At 47.6% G+C, this 23,311-nt stretch overlaps 1 protein-coding gene across 1 annotated transcript; it reads left to right on the top strand.

Moving 5' to 3' along the window:
* The first annotated feature begins 280 nt into the window (after positions 1-280).
* LOC103638999 (5-pentadecatrienyl resorcinol O-methyltransferase) lies at positions 281-1,897 on the top strand. The gene is made up of 2 exons (XM_008661781.3): positions 281-1,123; positions 1,350-1,897. The coding sequence occupies exons 1-2, from the start codon at positions 323-325 to the stop codon at positions 1,647-1,649; spliced, it is 1,101 nt and encodes a 366-aa protein (XP_008660003.1). The 5' UTR covers positions 281-322; the 3' UTR covers positions 1,650-1,897.
* The last annotated feature ends 21,414 nt before the right edge of the window (positions 1,898-23,311 follow it).

Raw genomic sequence — 23,311 nt, forward strand, 5'->3', positions numbered from 1 at the left:
GTTACCCAACGATCTGAATCGTTGGTTTTAATGGTGTGTTAAGTCTGGATGCAATTTGTTTGGTGGATTTAGTGAAGGTTATGAGTGTGGGGTGATTTGGTTGGGTGAGTTTTGCAAAGTTTAAAATGGTGGATTGTATAGTGTTACAGATTAAGGGTATGTACAATCTTGATCCCTTAGATCAGTTTTTTTATATAATACAACTTAAAGCCTCTAAATAATAAATGCAGGTAGAAGACAATATTTATAGATAGTCGTGTAGAGATAGACTTTCGTGAAAAACCTTTCTGTTCATTTTTTTCACTTACCCCTAACTAACACGATGGCACTCAGCACTCAGGACTTGCTCGAAGCTCACGTCGAGCTCTGGCACCAGTCCCTGTGCTACGCCAAATCGCTCGCGCTCGCAGTGGCACTGGACCTCCGCATCCCCGACGCGATCCACCACCATGGCGGCAGCGCCACCCTTCCCCAGATCCTCGCCGAGACTGCGGCCCACCCAAGTAAGCTTCGCGCTCTACGCCGCCTCATGCGCGTGCTCACCGTCTCGGGCACCTTTAGCGTCGAGCAACAACCGCCAGCTGGTGGTGATGATTCGACCGTCGACGCGCCGGACGAAGCTGTCTACAGGCTCACGGCAGCCTCCCGCTTCCTCGTTAGCGACGAGGTGAGCTCGTCGACCTTGGCTCCCTTTGTGAGCCTGGCGCTCCATCCTATCGCTGTCTCTCCGCACACCATGGGCATCTGCGCGTGGTTCCGGCAGGAGCAGCGTGAACCGTCCCCGTATGGCCTGGCTTTCCAGCAAACATTCCCAACGATCTGGGAACACGCTGACGACGTAAACGCCTTACTGAACAAAGGCATGGTCGCGGACAGCCGCTTCCTGATGCCAATCATGCTCAGGGAGTGCGGCGAGGTGTTCCGTGGGATCGAATCGTTGGTCGACGTAGGCGGTGGGCATGGTGGCGCCACCGCCGCCATCGCCGCTGCCTTCCCGCACCTCAAGTGCAGCGTGCTTGACCTCCCGCACGTTGTCGCCGGCGCTCCGTCCGATGTCAACGTGCAGTTCGTCGCAGGCAATATGTTTCAGAGTATTCCACCTGCAACCGCTGTTTTCCTCAAGGTACATGCTGCTGACTGCTCCCTCCATTTTTCATTATATATTTGACTTTTGAAATCCATGTCAAACCTCCAAAATTATCCATTTTTCTTGTCTTGGATGGGATGCTCACTCCATCTTAAAACAACTCGATTCCTAAAATCCGATCAGTCTGAGTCAAACTACCTTGAATGTAACTTTTCTTGGTTATTACCTATCGATCGATTAATTGGATGATTACCTATGACAGACCACTTTACATGACTGGGGTGACGACGAGTGTGTCAAGATATTGAAAAATTGCAGGCAAGCTATATCTCCACGTGATGCAGGAGGGAAGGTAATAATCTTGGACATGGTAGTTGGATACGGGCAGCCAAACATAACGCATCTAGAGACACAAGTTATGTTTGATTTGTATATTATGACGGTTAATGGAGCTGAGCGCGACGAGCAAGAGTGGAAGAAGATTTTCATAGAAGCAGGATTCAAAGACTACAAAATCCTACCAATCCTTGGTGCACTATCAGTCATCGAGGTCTATCCATGAATGCTTGCTGAGCAAAGGCCTCCACAATAAATTGAAGAATCTGAAAGTGCTGATAGTAATCCATGAATTGTTCTTTTTACTATATACACTTTGAAGCACATCGTCGTGTGTGCTTCCACATGTGATACGATATGTAAACGATGTGCTATATATATTACCCATGCTCTCGTTCGATGTAGATGCTGGGATCATAGGTAAATCTACTATATATGCCAGATCTTAATAAGATAATATGGAAGCGTTTTGCTTGTTTGTGCTAGTTGGACAGTGAAATGGTCTACAATGCTTAGAGGGAGGTTGAATAAATAGGCGTATCTAAAATTTCACAACAAACATTTAAAACAATAGATTGGTCAAGCTAGATCGAAAGTTCTGAGTTTGGGTCAGAACTTCTGACTTGGAGTCGGAAATTTTGAAACAAAACGCCATAAGTTTTGACCGTCGGCGAACCTACAAAATCAAAAGTCAAAATCAGTATAAAAACCAGATCTATAAATTTCCTCGCTTCCTTTGATGTTTATGAAGAGACTGCTGGTTGCCTTCTTTTGTAGAGAACCTTCTCTAATTGATAGATCGAATTGAAACCCTAACCACAAATTCAAATGAGTTTGCAAGAACACAGAACAAGTAAAGTGTGAAACAAATGTAATCAGAAGTACATGAGACACAATGATTTAACTTGTGGTTCAACCACACTACTAAGGAGTGCCTATGTCCCTAATGTACAAGTGACCACAAAGGTCGGAGTCTCTTTCACCTTCTTGCCTCACTCAAACAACCATAAAGCTCATCTTAAGATTTCTACTAGAATCACTAGACCAATCAAGGTTTAAAATAGCTAGCTAGAGTGGTGCTAAAGCTCAACTATAGCCTTTTAGAGGACCTAAAGTTACGATATTTCACTTTTACACGATGAAAGTCGCCTAGAGGGAGGATGAATAGGCGAAACCTGAAATTTATCAACTTTAAACACACACTAAGGTCGGGGTTAGCATTAGAATTAAATTCAAGTCGAAAGATTATTTCTCTTGCTAGGAGTTGCTCAAAGAGTGTGGATGACGTATGGGGGCCAACTCAAATCAATACTAGCAAGGAAACGTTAGAGAGAGAAAATAAATCAAACGAGAATCAAAGCGAGTGAACACGATGATTTGTTTTATCGAGGTTCGGTTCCAAAGAACCTAGTCCCCGTTGAGGAGGTCACAAAGACCGGGTCTATTTCAACCCTTTCCCTCTCTCAAATGGTCAGACCGAGTGAGCCTTTTCCTTAATCTCACGGATCACTTAGACCCCGCAAGGACCACCACACACTTACGTGTCTCTTCCTTCGATTACAAGTCTCTTGAGAATAAGAAAGGAAAAAGAAAAATGCCAACTCAAGCGACAGGAGCAACAAAAGAACACAATTGATCCTCTCACAAGCCCTAATGCACTAGAGTTGATTTTGGGGACTTCGAGTGGATTGATTGCTTTGATTGTGTCTTGGAGTGTTGGGCTTTTGCTCTTGTAATGAATGAAGATTTCAGAAGGCTTGGATAGGAGTGAATGAGGCGGTTGGAGGGTATTTATAGCCTCCCAACCACTTCTAGCCATTGGCTGGTTTCTACTGTTGATGGGTGCACTGTGCGCCACCGGACAGTCATTGTGCACTGTCCGGTGCGCGCCACATCAGCGCAACCATTAGGGTTTGGAGCAGTTGACCGTTGGAGTCGCTTGTCGTCTTGCTGCACCGGACAGTCCGGTGCCCTCTGACTTCTGCGCTCTGACTCCTGTCGCGGCACTGTAGCGCACTGCAGCTCTACACAGTCGACCATTGGCGCGTAGGGAGCCGTTGCTCCGCTGGCTCACCGGTCAGTCCGGTGGCACACCGGACAGTCGGTGAATTATAGCGGAGGCTGCCCTGGAATTCTCGAGAGTGGCTGGTTCGGGGGGCGCTGGCTGGCGCACCGGACAGTGTCCGGTGCCCCATTTTCGAGCACACTCCAAGTCTTGCTCCATTTTTAATTGTGTCCATAACTTGATTTTTTTCTTGGTTTGTGTTGAACCTTATGCACCTGTAATTGATGAATTCTAGACAAACTAGTTAGTCCATGTGTTTGTGTTGGTCGTCAACCGCCAAAATTAATTATAGGAAATGGTTAACCCTATTTCTCTTTCACACGCTATTTCAGCTACAACCGCTATAGCCACGCTAAATTTTATAGCTTTAGAGCTAAATAGCCACGCTATTTTTTTTATGGCGGACCAAAAAATTAATAAATGTAATGAAGAAGGATTATGAAGCTCAATGAAATTAATGAATGTAATGAAGGTCAACCTGAACTCCGCCTATGTTGATTGGAAGACTTCCTTGAGTCGTTTCAACATAGCCGGTCCCAAGCCCGGTAAAGGAGGAGGGTTGTGTTAGGTCCGGCAAACCAACGTAAAAACCAGCCAAATCTTATGGAGATGAAACCACAAAGAAAACCGTTGGGGTGTAACCCTCTTAGCGACGCGTCATATCGGAACCCGGGTATGGTGTTAAATGAGCAAGGGCCGGGCCGTCACCCCTCAAGTGACGCGTTGTCTCTTGATCTGGAGCCGGTGATAAGTGAGCAAGGATCGGGTCGTCGCATCCTTAGTGGCGCGCTACATCGGCGCCCGGGTGTAGTGAAAAATGAGCAAGGGTCTTTGCATCTTCCTCGGCGGGTGCGAAGGGTAAGGAAGCTAGTCAAGCCAACTAGGGTCCGTGTAGGTAGTTGGAACGTAGGTTCCTTAACAGGTAAGTTACGAGAAATAGTCGACGTTGCGGTGAGGAGACGGGTAAATATTTTATGCGTTCAAGAGACCAAGTGGAAGGGACAGAAGGCGAAGGAAGTGGAAGGTACAGGTTTCAAGTTGTGGTACACGGGGACTGCAACAAACAAGAATGGAGTAGGTGTCTTGATCGACAAGAGCCTCAAAGATGGGGTAGTAGATGTTAAGAGGGTAGGAGATAGAATCATCCTAGTCAAGCTGGTCATTGGGGACTTGGTTCTCAATGTTATCAGCGTGTATGCTCCTCAAGTAGGCCTTAATGAGAACTCAAAGAGAGAGTTCTGGGAAGGCCTGGAGGACATGGTTAGTAGTGTGCCAGTTGGCGAGAAGCTCTTCATAGGAGGAGATCTCAATGGCCATGTGGGTACATCTAGCACCAGTTTCGAGGGTGTACATGGAGGCTTCGGCTTTGGGACTAGGAATCAAGAAGGAGAGGAAATCCTGAACTTTGCCCTAGCCTATGACATGTTTATAGCAAACACTTTCTTTAAGAAGAGGCAATCCCACCTGGTGACCTTCAGTAGTGGCCATCACACTAGCCAGATTGATTTCGTCCTCTTGAGAAAAGAGGACAGGCATGCCTGCTTAGATTGCAAGGTTATACCTGGAGAGTGTGTGGTAACCCAACATAAGCTTGTCGTTGCTGACTTCCGTTTTAAGATTCGTTTACAACGGAATAAGCATAACAAGGTCACTAGAACAAAGTGGTGGAAGCTTAAAGGAGATGTGGCCCAAACTTTCAAGGAGAGAGTTATCGAGGAGGGCCCTTGGGCAGGAGAGGGAGACGCAAATATCATGTGGAGGAAGATGGCGACATGCATCCGAAAGATAGCTTCAGAAGAGTTTGGGTTGAGTCAAGGGAACAGAAGGGAAGTTAAAGACACTTGGTGGTGGAACGAAGATGTCCAAAAGGCTATCAAGGAGAAGAAAGATTGCTACAAACGCTTACATCATGACAAGTGTGCAGAAAACATAGAGAAGTACAGGATAGCGAAGAAGTCTGCAAAGCGAGCGGTTAGTAGAGCCCAGGGTCAAGCCTATGACGACCTTTATCAACGGCTGGACACAAAGCAGGGAGAAAAGGATATCTATAGGATGGCCAAGATTCGTGAAAGGAAGACAAGGGACGTCAACCAAGTCAAATGCATTAAGGATGAAGCAAACCAACTATTAGTGAAGAATGAAGAGATCAAGAACAGATGGAAGGAGTACTTCAACAAATTGTTCAATGGAGGGAATGAGAGTGCTACAATAGAATTGGATGAACCATTCGATGACAACAACAGGGGTTTTGTACGAAGGATACAAGAATATGAAGTCAAGGAGGCGCTAAAGAGGATGAAGGTAGGAAAGGCGATGGGCCCTGATGGTATCCCTATCGAGGTATGGAGATGTCTTGGAGACATAGCGATAGTATGGCTGACTAAGCTTTTCAACACCATCTTTCGGGCAAACAGAATGGCCGACGAGTGGCGGCGGAGTACATTAGTACCAATATTCAAGAACAAAGGAGATGTTCAAAGTTGTACTAATTACCATGGAATTAAGCTCATGAGCCATACAATGAAGCTATGGGAGAGAGTCATTGAACACCGCCTGCGGAAGATGACGAGCGTGACCCAAAATCAGTTTGGTTTCATGCCCGGGAGATCAACTATGGAGGCCATTTTCATACTAAGACAACTTAAGGAGAGATTCAGAGAACAAAAGAAAGACCTGCATATGGTCTTCATAGACTTGGAGAAGGCTTATGACAAAGTACCTAGGAGTGTAATGTGGTGGGCCTTGGAAAAACACAAAGTAGCAACAAAGTACATTAATCTTATTAAAGATATGTACACTAATGTTGTGACAAGTGTCCGAACAAGTGATGGAGACACCGATGACTTTCCAATTAACATAGGACTACATCAAGGGTCGGCTTTGAGCCCTTATCTTTTCGCTTTGGTGATAGATGAGGTCACAAGGGACATACAAGGAGTTTTACCGTGGTGTATGCTTTTTGCCGATGATGTGGTACTTATTGAGGAGAGTAGGAGTGGTGTTTCTCAAAAGTTGGAATTGTGGAGGCAGACGCTGGAAGCAAAAGGTTTTAGGCTTAGTAGGTCTAAAACAGAGTATATGAAGTGTGATTTCAGTGCCATGGGGTATGAGGATGGCAATGTTAGTCTTGATGGGCAAGTGGTACCCAAGAAAGACACTTTTCGTTACTTAGGATCAATGCTTCAGAAGGAGGGAGACATCGATGAGGATGTCAGTCATAGAATTAAAGCTGGATGGTTGAAGTTGCGACAAGCTGCGGGTGTCTTATGCGACCCCCGGGTGCCACACAAACTAAAAGGCAAATTCTACAGGACAATAATCCGGCCGGCTATGTTGTATGGAGCAGAATGTTGGCCCACTAAAAGACGACATGTCCAACAACTAAGTGTGGCAGAGATGCGTATGTTGCGCTGGATATGTGGCCACACAAGGAGAGATCGAGTCCGGAATGATGATATACGAGAGAGAGTAGGAGTGGCGCCAATTGAGGAGAAGCTTATGCAACATCGCTTGAGATGGTTTGGACATATCCAACGAAGACCTGAAGAGGCACCAGTGCATATCGGAATAATTAGGCATCCCGAGAATGTGAAGAGAGGTAGAGGTCGGCCAACTTTGACGTGGACAGAGGCTGTGAAGAGAGACCTGAAGGAGTGGAATATTGATAAAGAGCTCGCCGCAGATAGGAAGGGGTGGAAGTGTGCAATTCACGTGCCAGAACCCTGATTTATAGTTTCGCTTTTCCTCCTTAATCGTTTGACCTTTCCTTGTGCCCATTTTAGATCTTGCTGGTTCTTGTGGGTTTTATCTCTTTTATGTGTTTCCCCGTTTCATTGTTTTCGGTTCTCCTTTGCCTTTGTTTCCCTTTTCTGTTCTTTGGGGGTTGAGCTCTGAGGTTTTCATACGGGGTTTCATCTCTAGCCTACCCCAACGTGCTTGGGACAAAAGGCTTTGTTGTTGTTGTTGTTGTTGTTGTTGTAATGAAGGTCAACCTGAATTTGCTTCATACCTAACAACCTGAACTTGCTTTATACATAATAAGGTCATGCACATGCTATTGACATGAATTAATAGTCCTCAACTGTTCATTCTTCTTATTCAGATGATTCTATGCTTGATCAATAGATTACACTAGTATTCGTTCACTTGCACTACTAAGTTTTTTTGTTATGTACTAAATCATGGCATTGTGTTGCTACCATGTTAGTGTGCTGGTAAATTCTTTACTATTCTAGTATTTTAGAACTAAGTAAACCTATTTGCCAGTGTTTGGATCCGTGGACCTAAACAACTAGTGAAATAGCGTCGCGTGCTCTAGACCCAGATGGTGATGCAAGTTGACACAACCGGTTTATCCTAGTTCGGGCAACGAAAGGCCCTACTTCCAGAAGAGAATGGATGAGGCTTATATTACTCGCACCGAAATGCTCGCAGTTGGGGTTACAAGTACAGCGGGAGAGGGGAGGACCCCAAGTCCCAGGAAGTGATTGAGGCAAGTGCCAATACCGAGTGGAGGAGAAGACTAATGAAGTATTCGCCCGCCATGTCTCTCGTGTCCTCTTGAAGCCGTGGACTGTCCTATTTATAGGCCCAGGGAGAGTTGCCTTGTAGATGCATGGGAGCTGACTACATACTATGAAGGGGTGTCTTCATACCCTGTAGACAGTATGGCCTGTACTTTGTCATTGACTTGTGCTTGCTTGTTTTCTGTTGAGAGCCAAGGTCGAGGCTGAGGGCTCGGTCACGTACCCAAGCCCTCCTAGCGTGGGGTTGCCCATACCGTATTGGTTGACACAGTGCCCATCATGGAAAAAGCTTCCTGTGGGACGTGTCAACTCCACTGTTTCTGATGACATTGGGAACGTCCTCTGTCACAGATATCGAGGGAAGAACCGAGCTCGGGTGAGGCGAAGGTCCATCCAAGGTTGCGATCGAGCCTTGTCTTGAGATCTGATGACGCGTGCCACAATCGATGGAGTAGCCTTTCATGGGATTCGCGGGGAAGAAGGTAGCCCAGGCCGAGCTCGGGCGAGTCGGAGTTAGTCCCGAGGTTGAGTTCTGCGTTGGGCGAGGCAGAACTTGCGCCCGAGGTCTGGTTTGCATCCTGTTGTATTACGCGTCCCGTCAGGGGCTGTCAGACAGCGTGCACATGCATAATGATGTTGGTGAATCTTTTGACAAGAACGTGGTCCTGTTGAAATAATCACTTGCAGCCCGACATGAGGTACGTGTGCACATTGAATGCGGTTGTCTCCTAATGGCCCTCGGGAAAGCTTTGTCTTTATCGCCCGAGGCGGGCTCGGATGAGGCGGACATGGTTGCCCTAGGGTGAGGGAGCCTGTGCCGAGATGGAGATTCTCCTAAGTTTACGTCCTGTCCGAAACAGGGATCAGGCGAGGCGGAGCTTTGTGAAGACCCCTGAGGGGGAGCTCGGATGAGGCAGAGTTTTGGGAAGACCCCTAAGGGGGACCTCGGGTGAGGCGGAGTTTTGGTTCCTTGTTCTTGGAGGCGTACCTTGATAGAGTCCTTAGGATTTTAAGCGTGTTTTAGGGGCGTAATCTAGGTACCCCTAATTATCGTACCTGATAGTAGCCCCCGAGCCATCCAAAGAAGTGTTTTAACACTTGTTTGGAGGCTCTTCTGTTCTTTGGGCGCGCCATTTTATTTGAGGAGTGGAAGGTTTTGCTTTCGATGGGTGCGCGCGAGCGCACCCGTTGGGTGTAGCCCTTGAGGCCCCGATGGAGTGGTTGACTCCTTCAGGTGTCTTAATTTCCACCTTTGCAGGTGTGGTGTGAGAGCACCTAGAGGGGGAGGGGTGAATAGGTGATCCTGTAAAAATCAACACTAAATAGCACAAACATGTTTTATGAAATGTTAGTGAAACCAAAAACCAAGATGCTATGTCTAGAGAGAAAAGGATGACTTCTTCACTTAGTTGCTCTTTACAAAGTGAGTATTAAACTTAGAGCAATTATCAAGTTAATGGAAGATTGCACAAGAATAAACACATGCATGTGACACAACGATTTTTATCCCTTAGTTAGGCCAAGTAGAATACTTGCCTACTTCCACATTGTGGCATCCCAATGGACGAGGGTTACACTCAACCCCTTTCAAGCGATCCAATGATCCACTTGAATACCACGGTTTTCTTCCTTATAGTAGATGTTCCCTTTGTGAGGAATCTCCACACGTTGGAGTCTGTCACCCTTACAATATCGATCTCAATGAAACCCACAAGAGTAAGGAAGGGAAAGAAACACACGCAAGAGCTAGAGTCTTAGCAATGACACACACAAGTCAAGAAACGAGCACACAAACACAACGCAGTTTACAACTCAACAAGTGCTCAAATCTCAATCACAAGTATCCGGATGCGTGTTTGCGGAGTCTAGGCGTCTTAGGATGTTCAATGGTGGCTTAGTGTAGTGCTCCATGCGCCTAGGGGTCCCTTTTATAGCCCCAAGGCAGCTAGGAGCCATTGGATCTCCATTTGGTAGGCAATTCTAGCCTTCTGTCGGTTGGCGCACCGGACAGTCCGGTGCACCACTGGACATGAACAGTGCTCGTTTTCTTTCCTTCTTTGGCGAAGCTGACCGTTGAACCCTCGGTCCACTTGGCACACCGGACAATCTGGTGTTGCCTAGTGACCGTTGTCTCTGGCCACGCTTCGCCCGCTGATCGCGCTACCGACCGTTGGTGCGGGCGCCGTTGGCTCACCGGACAGTCCGGTGAATTTTAGCCACGGTGTCCTTGGCGATTCCCGAGAGCAGCGAGTTCGTCGCTGAGACAGCCTGGGCACCGGATACTATCCGGTGCACACCAGACAATCCGGTGCACCGAAGGCTGGTGCAAGTCTGGCTGTACTTAGCCAAACTTCTCCAATCCAATCTCATCAAGGTTCCTAGCACTTAGAGGAATGTGTTAGTACCAAAAACAGTTCACTAAGGCTAGATTCATACCTTGATTCTTGATTTGCATCTCTTTAATACAGTACACATCACCTTAAAAACAATATGTGTTGGCCATCTAATCACCAAAACATTTATAGAAATTGCCCAAGGGCACATTTCCCTTTCAATCTCCCCTTTTTGGTGATTTATGCCAACACATTTAAAAGCAACTTAAAGTGCAATATCATTCTTAAAGAGTGCGAATTGAAGACCATTTTATCTCACATAAGATTTGGCATATTTGGACCACTTTTGCCACCACTTGGTTTATTTTCACAAAACAAATTCTTTTTTCTATCTCTATATCAAAACACTTGTTTTGGCAAATCAAGAGATCTTTCAAGAGTAAATTTGATCAAATGCCACAAACTCTCCCTTTTTCCCATAGCGAAAATTCTCACCCATAAGAGACCAATTTTTGCAATTAGAGGATTTTGGTCAAAACACAAAGATTCTAACTCTACAATTTTTGAAATTCACAAGTGGTTGGCTGATCCATTTGCTTTGGCCTTAATTTCTCCCCCTTTGGCATTAAGCACCAAAACAGGAGATCTTTTTGGCCCTTTAACCCCATTGTCTCACCAAAATGTCAAATACTCACAAAAGGCAATGAGAACATAAGTACGAGTTTGGGACAAGATACATTTATACCGGAATGTAGTGGAAGCCCTTTATTTGTCCAAGTTCACTTTTCCCTTTCAATACACCTTTGAGACTATTTCAAGAGTACTCAACAAGCAAGTTAGTCTCAAAGGAGTCAAGTTGTAGCATATCTGTCGGCGTTTTGGGTCCGACCGTGCACCCAGGGTTGCCCCCCGAGGTGCTTTTTGGAGTAGGACGGTGTTACCGACTGTAGCTCGATGGTTCATGCCAGATGCACGAGAGACAGTAGACAATCTTGTATAGGTTCGGGCCACTTTGAGATGCGTAACACCCTACGTCCTAGTGTGGGTCTTTTATGTGGTGGGTTACATGGGAGTTCTCTAGTACCAGAGATGCTAGAGAGCTGAGTAGATGGCTAATGAGTGAGTTGTGTTCGAGGGGGTGCCCCGTAGGCCTTATATACTCGACCGTGGAGCATTACATGCGGATATGATAACAACGTGCGCCTAAGTAATAGTGAACCGACTGAGCTTATCTTCCTATTATTCTGCCGACTTATCACCATTCAGCTCTGACGCCTGAGGTCGCAGCGTGGGATAATCGTATCACTGATGTGGATAATGCTTGAATTCATTGGGCCGCCTAGGCTCGAGTTGATCCAATCTTGCGTCGATCCATTCTGCCAGACATTCCTCCCCAGGCCCACGAAGGGATGGCCTTGCGAAACAATGGACCCAAGGCCTTTCACGAGGTCTTGTAGCCTTCTAGTGGACCCGGGGGATATCTGTCCCCCACAAGCCCCCAATCTTTGAGTTGATTTTGAAATAATCGGCCCAAAGATTCTAGGTCCAGCTTGTAGTTTTTGATATTGGTAAGGAATGCTTTGAAAATAGGCATGTCGAGTTGTTGCTTCTGAACTCTGAGTAACTCGGTAAAAACGATCTTCTGTTATCCTCTCATGTCATTATTCATCGGTCTTCACTTTATTCTTCAGAAATTGGTGCACTGTCTTGGGCTTGTGCTTTGGAGATCAGCATTCTGCTCTCTGGGGTTCAGGATTCATTGGGTGCACCGGAGGTGCACCCAATGGGTATAGCCCCCGAGCTTTGAGTGGATTACTGAAAATAATCCACTCAAAGGTCTTCACCTCATGCTTTTTTAGGAATCATCTTTATCTTCATCTCATGCTTTGGAAATCAGCATTTTATCGTTAGTTCATGCTTTAGAGATCAGCATTCTGTCTTTTGGGGTTAATGATTCATTGGGTGCACCGGAGGTGCACCCAATGGTTGTAGCCCCCGAGCTTTGAGTGGATTACTGAAAATAATCTACTCAAAGGTCTTCATCTCATGCTTTTAGAAATCATCCTTTTATCTTCGTTGAATGTCTTAGAATTCAGCATTATATCATCAGCTTTATGCTTTAGAGATCAGCATACGATTTTGCCTTTGAGATCAACAACGCGGTCTACCCATGTCCTGTTAGGTTTGAAATTTATTTGATCTGCGACAGATTGGATGTCCGGTAGATGGCTCTTGGCTGGTCTTCATTTCGCTTCGTGCTTCAATGCTTCTGTTGATTAGACTTGTACTTCAGCAGCTATTTTTGGCTTTCCTCCGATCTCTATCGATATCTTCCTTCTGTCTTGATACATTCATTGCGTATACTGTATGGATGTGACTGTTTGGGAAAATCTATTGAAAATTCTTGGGCATCCCCCCAATGGGTGTAGCCAAGGGACAGCTTGGTGCGCTGAGCGTTTAGCAAACCGCCCCTGAGTAGTAACTTGACGTGATCGCGGGGTGTAATCATATCGTCCAAGCAGTTGACTTGAGTCCCAATGGGTGTCGTGTTACGTGAAACGGCGTCAGCCGCCTGACTTGTTTCCAGACGATTTGAATTGCTTATTGAATATTTGCGACTGTTCAGTGACCGTGGTAGGAGATGAGCGGTTGCCCTCTTCCTCTATAAATAGAGCGCTTGCTTCACCGGCGTCTTCACACATCTCTCTGTTGTTTGTTGCTTATTCTCCTCTTTTCTCTTCTCTTCTACTCCACCATGGGCAAGAGCAAGAAAGGCAGAAGTTCGTCACACCATTCCGGCGACAAGCGAAAGCGCGAGCCGACCCCTCCGTCGGAGGACTTCGGCGATTCCGAGTACTCGGAGGAGGAGTTTTCCTCCGAGTCCAAGGAGTCGCCAGTCTACACCTCTCTCCCGGCATTGTCCGATGACTCGGACGATTCCTAGGGGATCACCGCCGAGGTGTGGACATACATCTGGGCCGTCGAGCGCTCCAGGATCGAGGGCTCGGATGAGTCGGAGGTCTCCTCGGGCGAGGAGAACTCCTCTGACTCGTCCGAGGAGGAGAGCGGCGGTGATGGCGATGACGACGGCGACGACGACGACGGAGGCGACGGTGATGGTGACGGCGACTGCGGCAAGGGCGACGGCAAGAGCGGCAGCAGCAAGGCCAGTGGCAAAGCGCCACTGGCTTAGATATTAGTATAGATAAATAGTAGTAGAAGTAGTATTAGTGGAATAATGTAGTAGTAGTTAGTAGTATAACGTAGTGTAGGTAGTAATGTAATGTAGTAATGTAATGTATCGAAAAATGGGGAGAAGACCAGCTCATAATGGGTCGGTCTTTTAAGTTTGTGGAAGGACTTCCCCTTTTATATAATGAAGAAAACTTCGGCTTGTTCTGTGCGTATCTTTTGCCTTTCCATCGTTCCTTTATAGTCGATCGACAACTTGTATTTGTGCCCAATGCAGCCGTTGTTCTCAGAGATAACGCTCGAGTAACGACTTGTAATTGATCTGTCGTATTTTATTCTGCCTGCATTTACATTGAGAAAAGGCGACTGAGTTACTGCTGGTGTCCTCAGAGGTAATAGCCGAATTATGATAGATTGCGTCGGTGTTTTGGAGGCAACAGCCGAGCTATGCTTGTCGACGTTGGCGTTTTAGAGGTAACAACCGAGTCATGCTGGGCCACGTTGGCGTCTTAGAAATAGCATCCGAGTGGTGCTTGGTGACGCCGGCATTTTAGAGGTAACAACCGAGTCATGCTGAGCCACGTCGGCGTTTTAGAAATAGCAGCCGAGTGGTGCTTGGCGACGCTGGCGTTTTAGAGGTAACAGCCGAGTCATGCTGAGCCACGACGGCGTTTTAGAAATAACAGCCGAGTGGTTCTTGGCATCGTCAACGTTTTAGAGGTAACAACCGAGTCATGTTGAGCCACGTTGGCGTTTTAGAATTAACGACCGAGTGGTGACATAACGCTTTTTAGAAACGGTGTTTGACACGAGAAAACCCCATTTATATCACATCGCCGCATGCCTCTGCGTTCTGAGCCCTAGCCTCGCTTTTTTGCCTCCGAACATCCTCTGTTTCCCTTTGATTTCGCTTCCGCTTAGTCCACCGATGAGATTGCGATGGCACCCAAGCGGAAGAACTAGAATTCTGCTGCTGCGGCCATTCCTCCTATCGATTTCAACAGCCAGTTGCCTTTCGCAGGTAATCATATGTCTGTTGTCTCCGAGTCGGATCTTCTCCACCTTGTCGATATCGGAGTTCTTCCTCCGAAGGAGCTTTGCTCTTGGCGTATTTGTCGTGGGGTTACTGTCCCGACAGAGGATACTCACGAGTGCGTTGTTTACATCCCTGTTCTTATCCGCGGCCTTGCTCTTCCCATTTCTCCCTTCTTTCGCGGTCTCCTTGACTTTTACAATCTGAATCTGACTCATCTGAATCCCAACTCTATTCTGCAAATTTCTGTCTTTGTTCATCTGTGCGAGGCCTACCTTGGAATTCTTCCTCACTTTGGTTTGTGGAAGTATTTGTATCACTGTCGTCCTGGGATGGCTGGGGGGCAGCACCAGCTCGTGGGAAGTGCGAGTCTAGAGATGCGCCGTGGGAGGAAAACGGAATACCTTGACATCCCACTTAAGGATAGCATTAAAGGATGGCGCTTAGAGTGGTTCATTGTGGAAAACCATGGCAAGTCCCTCCCCCCTCGGTTAGGGAGACAGCCGGATGTTCGCACTCCAAGTTGGATTAAGTCTCCTACAGCCTTGGAGATAACAGAAGCCAAGATTCTGCTTGCTGAAATTTGTTTGTTGAAGGAGAAAGGTCTGACCGCTGAAGCTGTGGTTGCAGACTTTGTTTTTAAGAATATTCAGTCACTGAAGAACAGAGCATATCCGGCTTATTTGTACAGTGGTGTTACCGACTCAACCCGGGTTACCAACAAGAGGATTCCTGCTGTGGATTTGGTGAGCCGATTGGAGATGATCTTAAGGGGCAAAATATCAAATATTGGTGCTCCTATTGCATATTCTGCTTGGAATCTGCCACCTTCTAAGTCCTTTTTCGATTTTGTGTCCAATCCTCCTGCCGGTGATAGTGGTTTGGGTCTTAGAGTGCGACCCTCTCTTGAAGATATTGAGGTCCTAGTTGCTTCACTTGGTGATCTTCCCAATGATGAGAGGAAAGTTCACTTTGAGATGCCTACGAGTCCAGGTGATGCAGAGATGAGTGCTATGCTGGACATGTTGGCTGGGGATTCTTCTGACTCGGTCCCTGCTGAAACAATGGCTGTTGCAACTATCCTAGAGCTTGAAGAAACCGTGGACACCCGAAAGCCTGAGGGTACTCGCCCGAAACGTCTCTGCCAGGTTAGTCATTCAATTGCACCTGCCGAGAGGAAGAAGAAGAAGAGACGACTTCGGCGAGTATCGTGTCTGGACTAGGGTGCTGGCCCTTCTGCTCCTGCTGCTGAAGAAGTACTGGTGGAAATCTTTACTGGAGCTGAACCCAATGGGTGTGACCCTGCTGATGCTGATCCCAGTGGGTGTGACCCTGCCAGAGCTGAACCCAATGGATGTGACCCTGCTAGAGCTGATCCCAATGGGTGTGACCCTGCAAGAGCTGATCCCAATGAGTGTGACCCTGCCAGAACCAATCCCAATGGGTGTGACCCTGCGCCGTTTATTGTCCGTATTGTTGACGAGGACGAAGAAGAAGAAGAGGAAGTCCCATTGATTTGGAAGAACGGTCGGCGTTACAGAGTAAGTGGGGGGAATAGCGATATTCCTTCTCTAGCTTTGTCTGCCCTCGTTAGCCTGCAAGAATTATCCATAGCAAATTTTGATCAGGCTCTCGAGGATGTTGTTCCTGAAGATATGCTGTCAAAGCCAACTGATGATGATATGATGGACGTCTGCTCTGACACTCCAGATGTGGGATTAGAGGTATCCCGGGCAGCATCTCGTGCATCGTCGACCTTGGAAGGCGGTCTTCAGAGCCAAGAGGTTGGTCAAGGTCGCTCAATTCCCATGGAGGTGACTAAGAATCCTTCAGCCTTAGAGGTGGCTATTGCAGAGAACCCAGTCCTTAAGGGTGGTGCTGGCGGTTGCCCAGCCCCCGAGGGTGTTGCCGGTAATGATCCAGCTCGGGTGGGTAGCGCAAGCTGCAACCCAGCCCTTGAGGGTGTTGCCGGTGATGATCCGGCTCTGATGGGCAGTGCGAGCTGCAACCCAGCCCCCGAGGGTGTTGCCGGTGATGATCCGACTCTGATGGGCAGTGCGAGCTGCAACCCAGCCCCCAAGGGTGTCCGAGCGAGCTCCCCTTCTCATACCTCTATGGATGTCCACGTCGGGTCTTCTCCACCACACTCTGGTGGCATAATAGTAGTACATGCTTCAGATGATGGAGTCGCCTTAGAGGTCGGCGTACCGGATGCTGGGGTTCTGATGCCTGCTAGTGGTGTTGAATTAATCTCTGGCGATGTTCTTTAGACTGCCCCAGATGATATTCCTTCATCGAGCCACCACCTAGCTTCTCGTGACTTGGGATTTCCTTCGTTCTTTTCTAATCTTCAGGTAATTTGGCTTTTTCTGTTCTGGCAATACTCCTGGCAAATTACTGTCTTTGTACTCATTTGCTTTTAATATCAGGCTATGGTCGACGAGATGGCTGGTCAATTGAGATCACAAGGTGCCTCTATCCCAGAAGGAGCTCTGTCTCTGACGCAATGGAATCCGTTGCTGCTTCAGAAGCAGATATCTGATCTGAAAATGTCAAATGCTGGTTAGAGTCTTTGTTTCTTCCTTGGCTGATTGATTAGTCTGTTTTTAACTATGTGTCCTTCTTTGACTGTTTTTTGTTAGATATGGCTCGGCGGTACTCTGAACTCGAGGGGAAGTATTCCCAAGGTCAGATTGACCTGGCTCGGGTTTCTACTTCTTTGGACGCTGCCAATTCTTTGAATTCCTCTCTTAGTGCTCATCTTGACTCTGAAAGGGCGGCTAATGAGGTAAGCTTACTTGACTTTCTCTGCTGTGTTTTTACTGCTTATTGGATACTTGAGAGCTTATTCTTGTCTATAGGAGGAGAAACGGGTACTTGCTGCCTCTCGCGATAACCTTGATAGGTTGTATCGTGTCGCCAGCAATTCTCTGACTATCTTGGAGAGGAGTCACCGTTTTACCATGGCAGATTTGGATCATCACCGTCACGAGCTGCAAGTATCCCAGGATGAGGTCCTATGTCTTAGGCAGTTGGTGTCGAGCAAAGACTCCGTCATCAAGGATCTGCGCGCCTCCAAGAGATCGGTCGTCCAGGAGCTAGAAACCGCTCGACTGGCTACCAAGGTTGCCGAAGACAACTCCACCATTCTGAAGGCTCAGCGTGACAGGGCTATGGATAAAGCCATTCGCGCGGGGCGGATCTTGATGAGAAGGCCGGGCGTGGTTGTTCCTGATGATATAGTTGCCGATGTCAAAGCTGCTCCTGACTCCTCGAGTCGCCCTTCTTCATCGGTTGCTCCTGAGAAAGAGATTACCAAGTAGAAATACTGAATACATTCATGAACTATATGTGTATGTGATCAATGTGCCCGGATACTCTGTTAGAACGTGTTCTTGGTACTGAATGCTATTTTTGCTTTTCTGTTGTTGGAATTCAACAGTTGTTATGATTGCAGAAGTAAAAGCAGTGTGCTGGTTTCGAAGCTTTTTCCTGTTTTATGCTAATTGATTAGCTAGTGAGGCATAGAGATCGCCATAAAATGAGTGATCGTAAGCATGTTATACTAGGTCGAGTAGGCGTGAGCATGTTGCACCGTCTTAAGTCATTGCCGACTTAAGCCGATTGCTCCGTTAGTAGGGTATAGTGGTCACCCTAAGTCGAGTAAGCATGAGCATGTTGCACCGTCTTAAGCCACTGCCGACTTAAGCCGATTGCTCCGTAGTAGGGTATAGTGGTCACCCTAAGTCGAGTAAGCGTGAGCATGTTGCACCGTCTTAAGTCACTGCCAACTTAAGCCGTTTGCTCCGTTAGTAGGGTATAGTGGTCACCCTAAGTTAAGTAAGCGTGAGCATGTTGCACCGTCTTAAGTTACTGCTGACTTAAGTCGATTGCTCCGTCAGTAGGGTATAGTGGTCACCCTAAGTCGAGTAAGCGTGAGCATGTTGCACTGTCTTAAGTCACTGCCGACTTAAGCCGATTGCTCCGTCAGTAGGGTATAGTGGTCACCCTAAGTCAAGTAAGCGTGAGCATGTTGCACTGTCTTAAGTCACTGCCGACTTAAGCCGATTGCTCCATCAGTAGGGTATAGTGGTCACCCTAAGTCGAGTAAGCGTGAGCATGTTGCACCGTCTTAAGTCACTGCCGACTTAAGCCGATTGCTCTGTTAGTAGGGTATAGTGGTCACCCTAAGTCGAGTAAGCATGCAGATTGGTAATAAATAGTTCGAGTGCCCTTGAGAATGAAGTCTTTTTATTGATGATGTTCGAGTGCCCTTGAGATTGGCAAAACTTCCTGAGATGCTCTATATTCCATGAATTCCCTATTTCCGTGCCATCCATTTGAGTAAGCCGGTATGATCTTGGCCGAGTGACTTCTGCTACCATGAATGGCCCTTCCCATAGTGGCGACAATTTGTGCCGTCCTTCCCCCGTTAGAATTCGGCGAAGGACCAAGTCTCCCACTGCGAAGGATCGATGTCGTATGGCCTTATCGTGATAGCACCTCAGGGTTTGCTGGTATCTAGCTGACTGAATTACTGTATTCAATCGTTCTTCTTCCAATATATCAATATCCTCTAGTCTGGTAGCTTCTACCTCAGCTATGTTTTCGAAGACCAGCCTTGGTGCCCCAAACCTGAGGTCGGCCGGTAGCACTGCCTCCGAACCATAGACCATGAAGAAGGGAGTGTTTCCATGCAAAGCTCGTCTGGGTTGAGTTCTTAGGCTCCAAACCACATACGACAACTATCTGATCCACTTTCCCACGAACTTTTCATTCTTGTCGAAGACTTTCTTCCTGAGTGCTTCCAATATCATTCCATTAGCCCTTTCTACCTGACCGTTGGCTCTTGGGTGTGCTACTGATGCATATTTGATCTAGATACTTCTTTGTTCGCAGAAATCAAAGAATTCAGAGCTAGTGAAATTGGATCCCAAGTCAGTTATAATGCTATTCGGTACTCCAAACCTGAATATTATATCTTGTATGAATTCCACTGCCTTAGCTGAAGTCAGAGAAGCAATGGGTTTGTACTCTATCCATTTAGTGAATTTGTCAATGGCAACTAGCACGTGAGTGTATCCTCCCTGAGCTTTCTTGAAAGATCCAATCATGTCCAGTCCCAGCACGCAAATGGCCATGTTACGGGTATGGTCTGCAGTTGCTGTGCTGGTAAATGCTGCTGCTTTGATAAGAATTGGCAAGCTTCACACCTCTGGACTAACTCGACTGCATAACTCTTTGCTATCTGCCAGTAAAAACCACACCTGAAGACCTTCCCAACCAGAGTCCTGGATGCTGCGTGTATCCCGCACTGTCCGGCGTGGATCTCATCTAGCAGTTGCTTCCCAATAGCTGAAAGAATGCACTTCATGAGGACTCTTGTTGCGCCCCTTCTGTATAGTGCTTCCCCAATGAGGGTGTATTGAGCTGATTGCCTTGTGAAGCGTTCTGCTGCAGTTTTGTCATCCGGTTCCTCTTCATTCTTTATATATCTGATGATGGGCTCCCTCCAGTCATTAGAGTCTGACTCTGGCTGGCTCAGAACATTGCACTCTTCTGCCCGATATAAGGAAATACTCGGGCGTGGTACTTCTTGGACGAAAACTCTAGGTGGGACCTGGGTCCGACTGGATCCTAGTTTCGACAACGCGTTTGCTGCCGCGTTGCGATCTCTTTCCACATGATGAAATTCCAGCCCTTCAAACTTGTCTTCCAACTTTCGGATGGCTATGCAGTACTTGCCCATAGAGTCATTCGAGCAATCCCATTCTTTATTTATCTGACTTATGACCACCAGTGAATCTCTGTATACCATCAACCTCTTAATGCCAGTGATATGGCAATGTTCAATCCGTGGATCAAACCTTCATATTCTGCTGCATTATTGGATGCTGAGAATAACAACCGAAGAGCATATTTGAGTTGTTCACCTCCAGGTGCAATGAAGAGGATCCCTGCGCCTGCCCCCTGTAGCTTCAGCGAGCCATCGAAATACATCCGTCATACTTCTGCAGTCTCCGGGTTATCTGGTACTTGTTGCTTGGTCCACTCTGATACGAAGTCAACTAGTGCTTGAGTCTTTATTGCGGTGCGAAGCCAAAACTCGATGTCGTGAGCTCCCAGCTCGCAGGCCCACTTGGCTATTCTTTCGATGGCTTCTTTGTTGTGGAGAATGTCCCCTATTGGAAATCCAGTGACTACTATGACTTTGTGGTCGTCAAAGTAGTGACGGAGCTTGCGTGCAGTTAGAAGTACTGCATACAATAGTTTTTGAACTTGAGGATATTTCTTCTTTGAGGGTCCCAGAACTTCACTGATGAAATAGATGGGATGTTGTACTAGATATGCATGTCCTTCCTATGCTCGCTCGACTACCAATGTGGTGCTCAGCACGTGAGTCGTGCAAGAGATGTACAACAACAGATCTTCGGCCGGCTGGCTCGGCGTGGCGGCTTTAATACTTGTGGTGTTGTCAGGAACTTCTTCAGTGCATCAAGGGCTTCCTGAGCTTCTGAGGTCCACTGGAACTTGTCTACCTTTTTGAGCAATTTGTAGAACGGTAGGCCTTTTTCTCCTAGCCTTGATATGAACCTGCTCAAAGCTGCCATGCATCCAGTAAGTCTCTGTACTTTCTTCTGCGATCGTGGTGCTTCCATTCTCATGATAGCTTCGATTTTCTTCGGGTTGGCTTCAATTCCTTGGTGGCTGACAATGAATCCGAGACAATTTTCCTGCTGGTACTCCAAAGACACATTTTTCTGGATTAAGCTTCCACCGATATCGCCGCAAACTGTTGAAGACCAGCTGCAAATCTTCAATGAAGTTTTCTGTCTTGATCACCACGTCATCCACATAAGCTTCTACACGCTTGCCCTAGTGATCGGCTAAGCATGTCTGAATGGCTCTCTAGTAAGTCGCTCTAGCGTTTTTTAGGACAAACGGCATGGAGGTATAGCAGAAAGCTCCGAACGGGGTGATGAATGCAGTTTTTTCCTCGTCTTCTTTTGCCAGGCTGATCTGATGATACCCGGAGTAGCAATTCAAGAAGGACAACACAAAACACCCGGTGGTTGAGTCTACCACCTAGTCTATTCTAGGAAGTCTGAAGGGATCCTTCGGAAAGTGTTTGTTGAGATCCGTATAGTCGATGCACATGCGCCAATCCACTTTATTTTTTTTGAGTACAAGAACAGGATTTGCTAACCACTCAGGATGCAGTACTTCTCTAATGAAACCTGCTGCGACTAGGCGAGCTAGCTCAGCACGGATGGCTTCTCTCTTGTCGGGCGTGAAACAATGCAACTTTTGTCGAATCGGCCTCGCCTGGGGATAGACTTTTAGTTTGTGCTCGACCAGTTCTCTCGGGACTCCCAGCATATCCGCAGGTTGCCATGCGAATATGTCTCGGTTGTCTTGCTGAAACTAGACGAGCGTGCATTCCTATTTGTCATCCAGGCTGGAGCTGATGATGGCAGTCTTGCGTTCATCAGCGAACCCGAGGTTGATTCTCTTTGTTTCCTCAGTCGGCCGCATAGATGTCACGGCTTGATCTCCATTTGTAGGTACTGTGAGGTCCTCTTCAGGCTTTTAGTTCGCCTGCGCAGAAGAAGTCGTCGATGGTTTGGTGGTGAGGGCCGCCTGAATGGCCACTCGGAAGCACTCTACGGCGCCTTGGAAGTCAGTGCGCACAATGATGATTCCTTGTTGTCCAGGCATCTTCGATATCATGTACGTATAATGTGGGATGGCCATGAACTTCGCCAATCCAGGCCTACCAATGATGGCGTTGTATCCGCAGTCGAAGCTTGCTACCTCGAACCTCAGGAACTCAGTTCTGTAGTTATTCGGAGTTCCAAAGGTGACTGGCATGTAGATGTGTCCGAGTGGATATTCTCCTTCAGTCGGCATGATGCCGAAGAAAGGAGTGTCTAACTCGTGGAGCTCTTTGAGTGCGACTCCCAAGCCTAAGAGTGTCCGAGGGAAGGTAACGTTGATGCTGCTCCCCCCGTCCACTAATACCTTCTTCACCCTGCTCTCTCGGATCACCGGATCGATGAGGAGCGGGTACTTGCCCGGATGATCAAAGTTTAGCCACTGATCCACCCGGGTGAAAGTGATCGGGTGTTCGGACCATCGGTACGGGACGGGAGGACCGGTGGCCGCCACCAGTATCTGACGGTCGTTGAGCTTTTGTTGCCTCTTGCTCTCTTGAGACCCGTGTCCGCCGAAGATGACGTTGACTTCTCTGTCGACGTGGGGGAATGCTCCGCCTCCTCCCCCTTCCTACGGCTGAGGCTGTCGTGGTTCTCCGGGTCCTCCTCATGGTGGGGGAGGTGGCAGAGGTTGGAAGGGTCGACCATTCCCGATGGAGTGCTTGAAGTCTCTGCAGTTCCGAAGGGTGTGGCACAGGTCCTTGTGGTACGGACATTGGGCATCGAGGATGTCGTCCAATGTTCGTTCACCTCCACGGGGTGCCCCTCGGGAACGAGAGACAGGTGGTCCGGCGGCGTGAACCTCGTCGCGAGGCCTCTTCTCCCAACGTTTGTCGGGTTGTTGGTTCGCGTCGTGTCGTGGTGCCGGTGGTGCAGGCTTCGTTCCCCCGATGAGGTCCTGAGCTCATTCGTCAGCGGTGATGTAGAGGTCTGCCTCCTTGAACAGCTGCTCGGAGCTGGTCGGCGCCTTTTGAAGTATGGCTCGAATGAAGGCCGAGTCATTGGATCCCCGATAGAAGTCCTC

This window comes from Zea mays, chromosome 9, assembly GCF_902167145.1.
Source record: "Zea mays cultivar B73 chromosome 9, Zm-B73-REFERENCE-NAM-5.0, whole genome shotgun sequence".
Classification (NCBI taxonomy): domain Eukaryota; kingdom Viridiplantae; phylum Streptophyta; class Magnoliopsida; order Poales; family Poaceae; genus Zea; species Zea mays.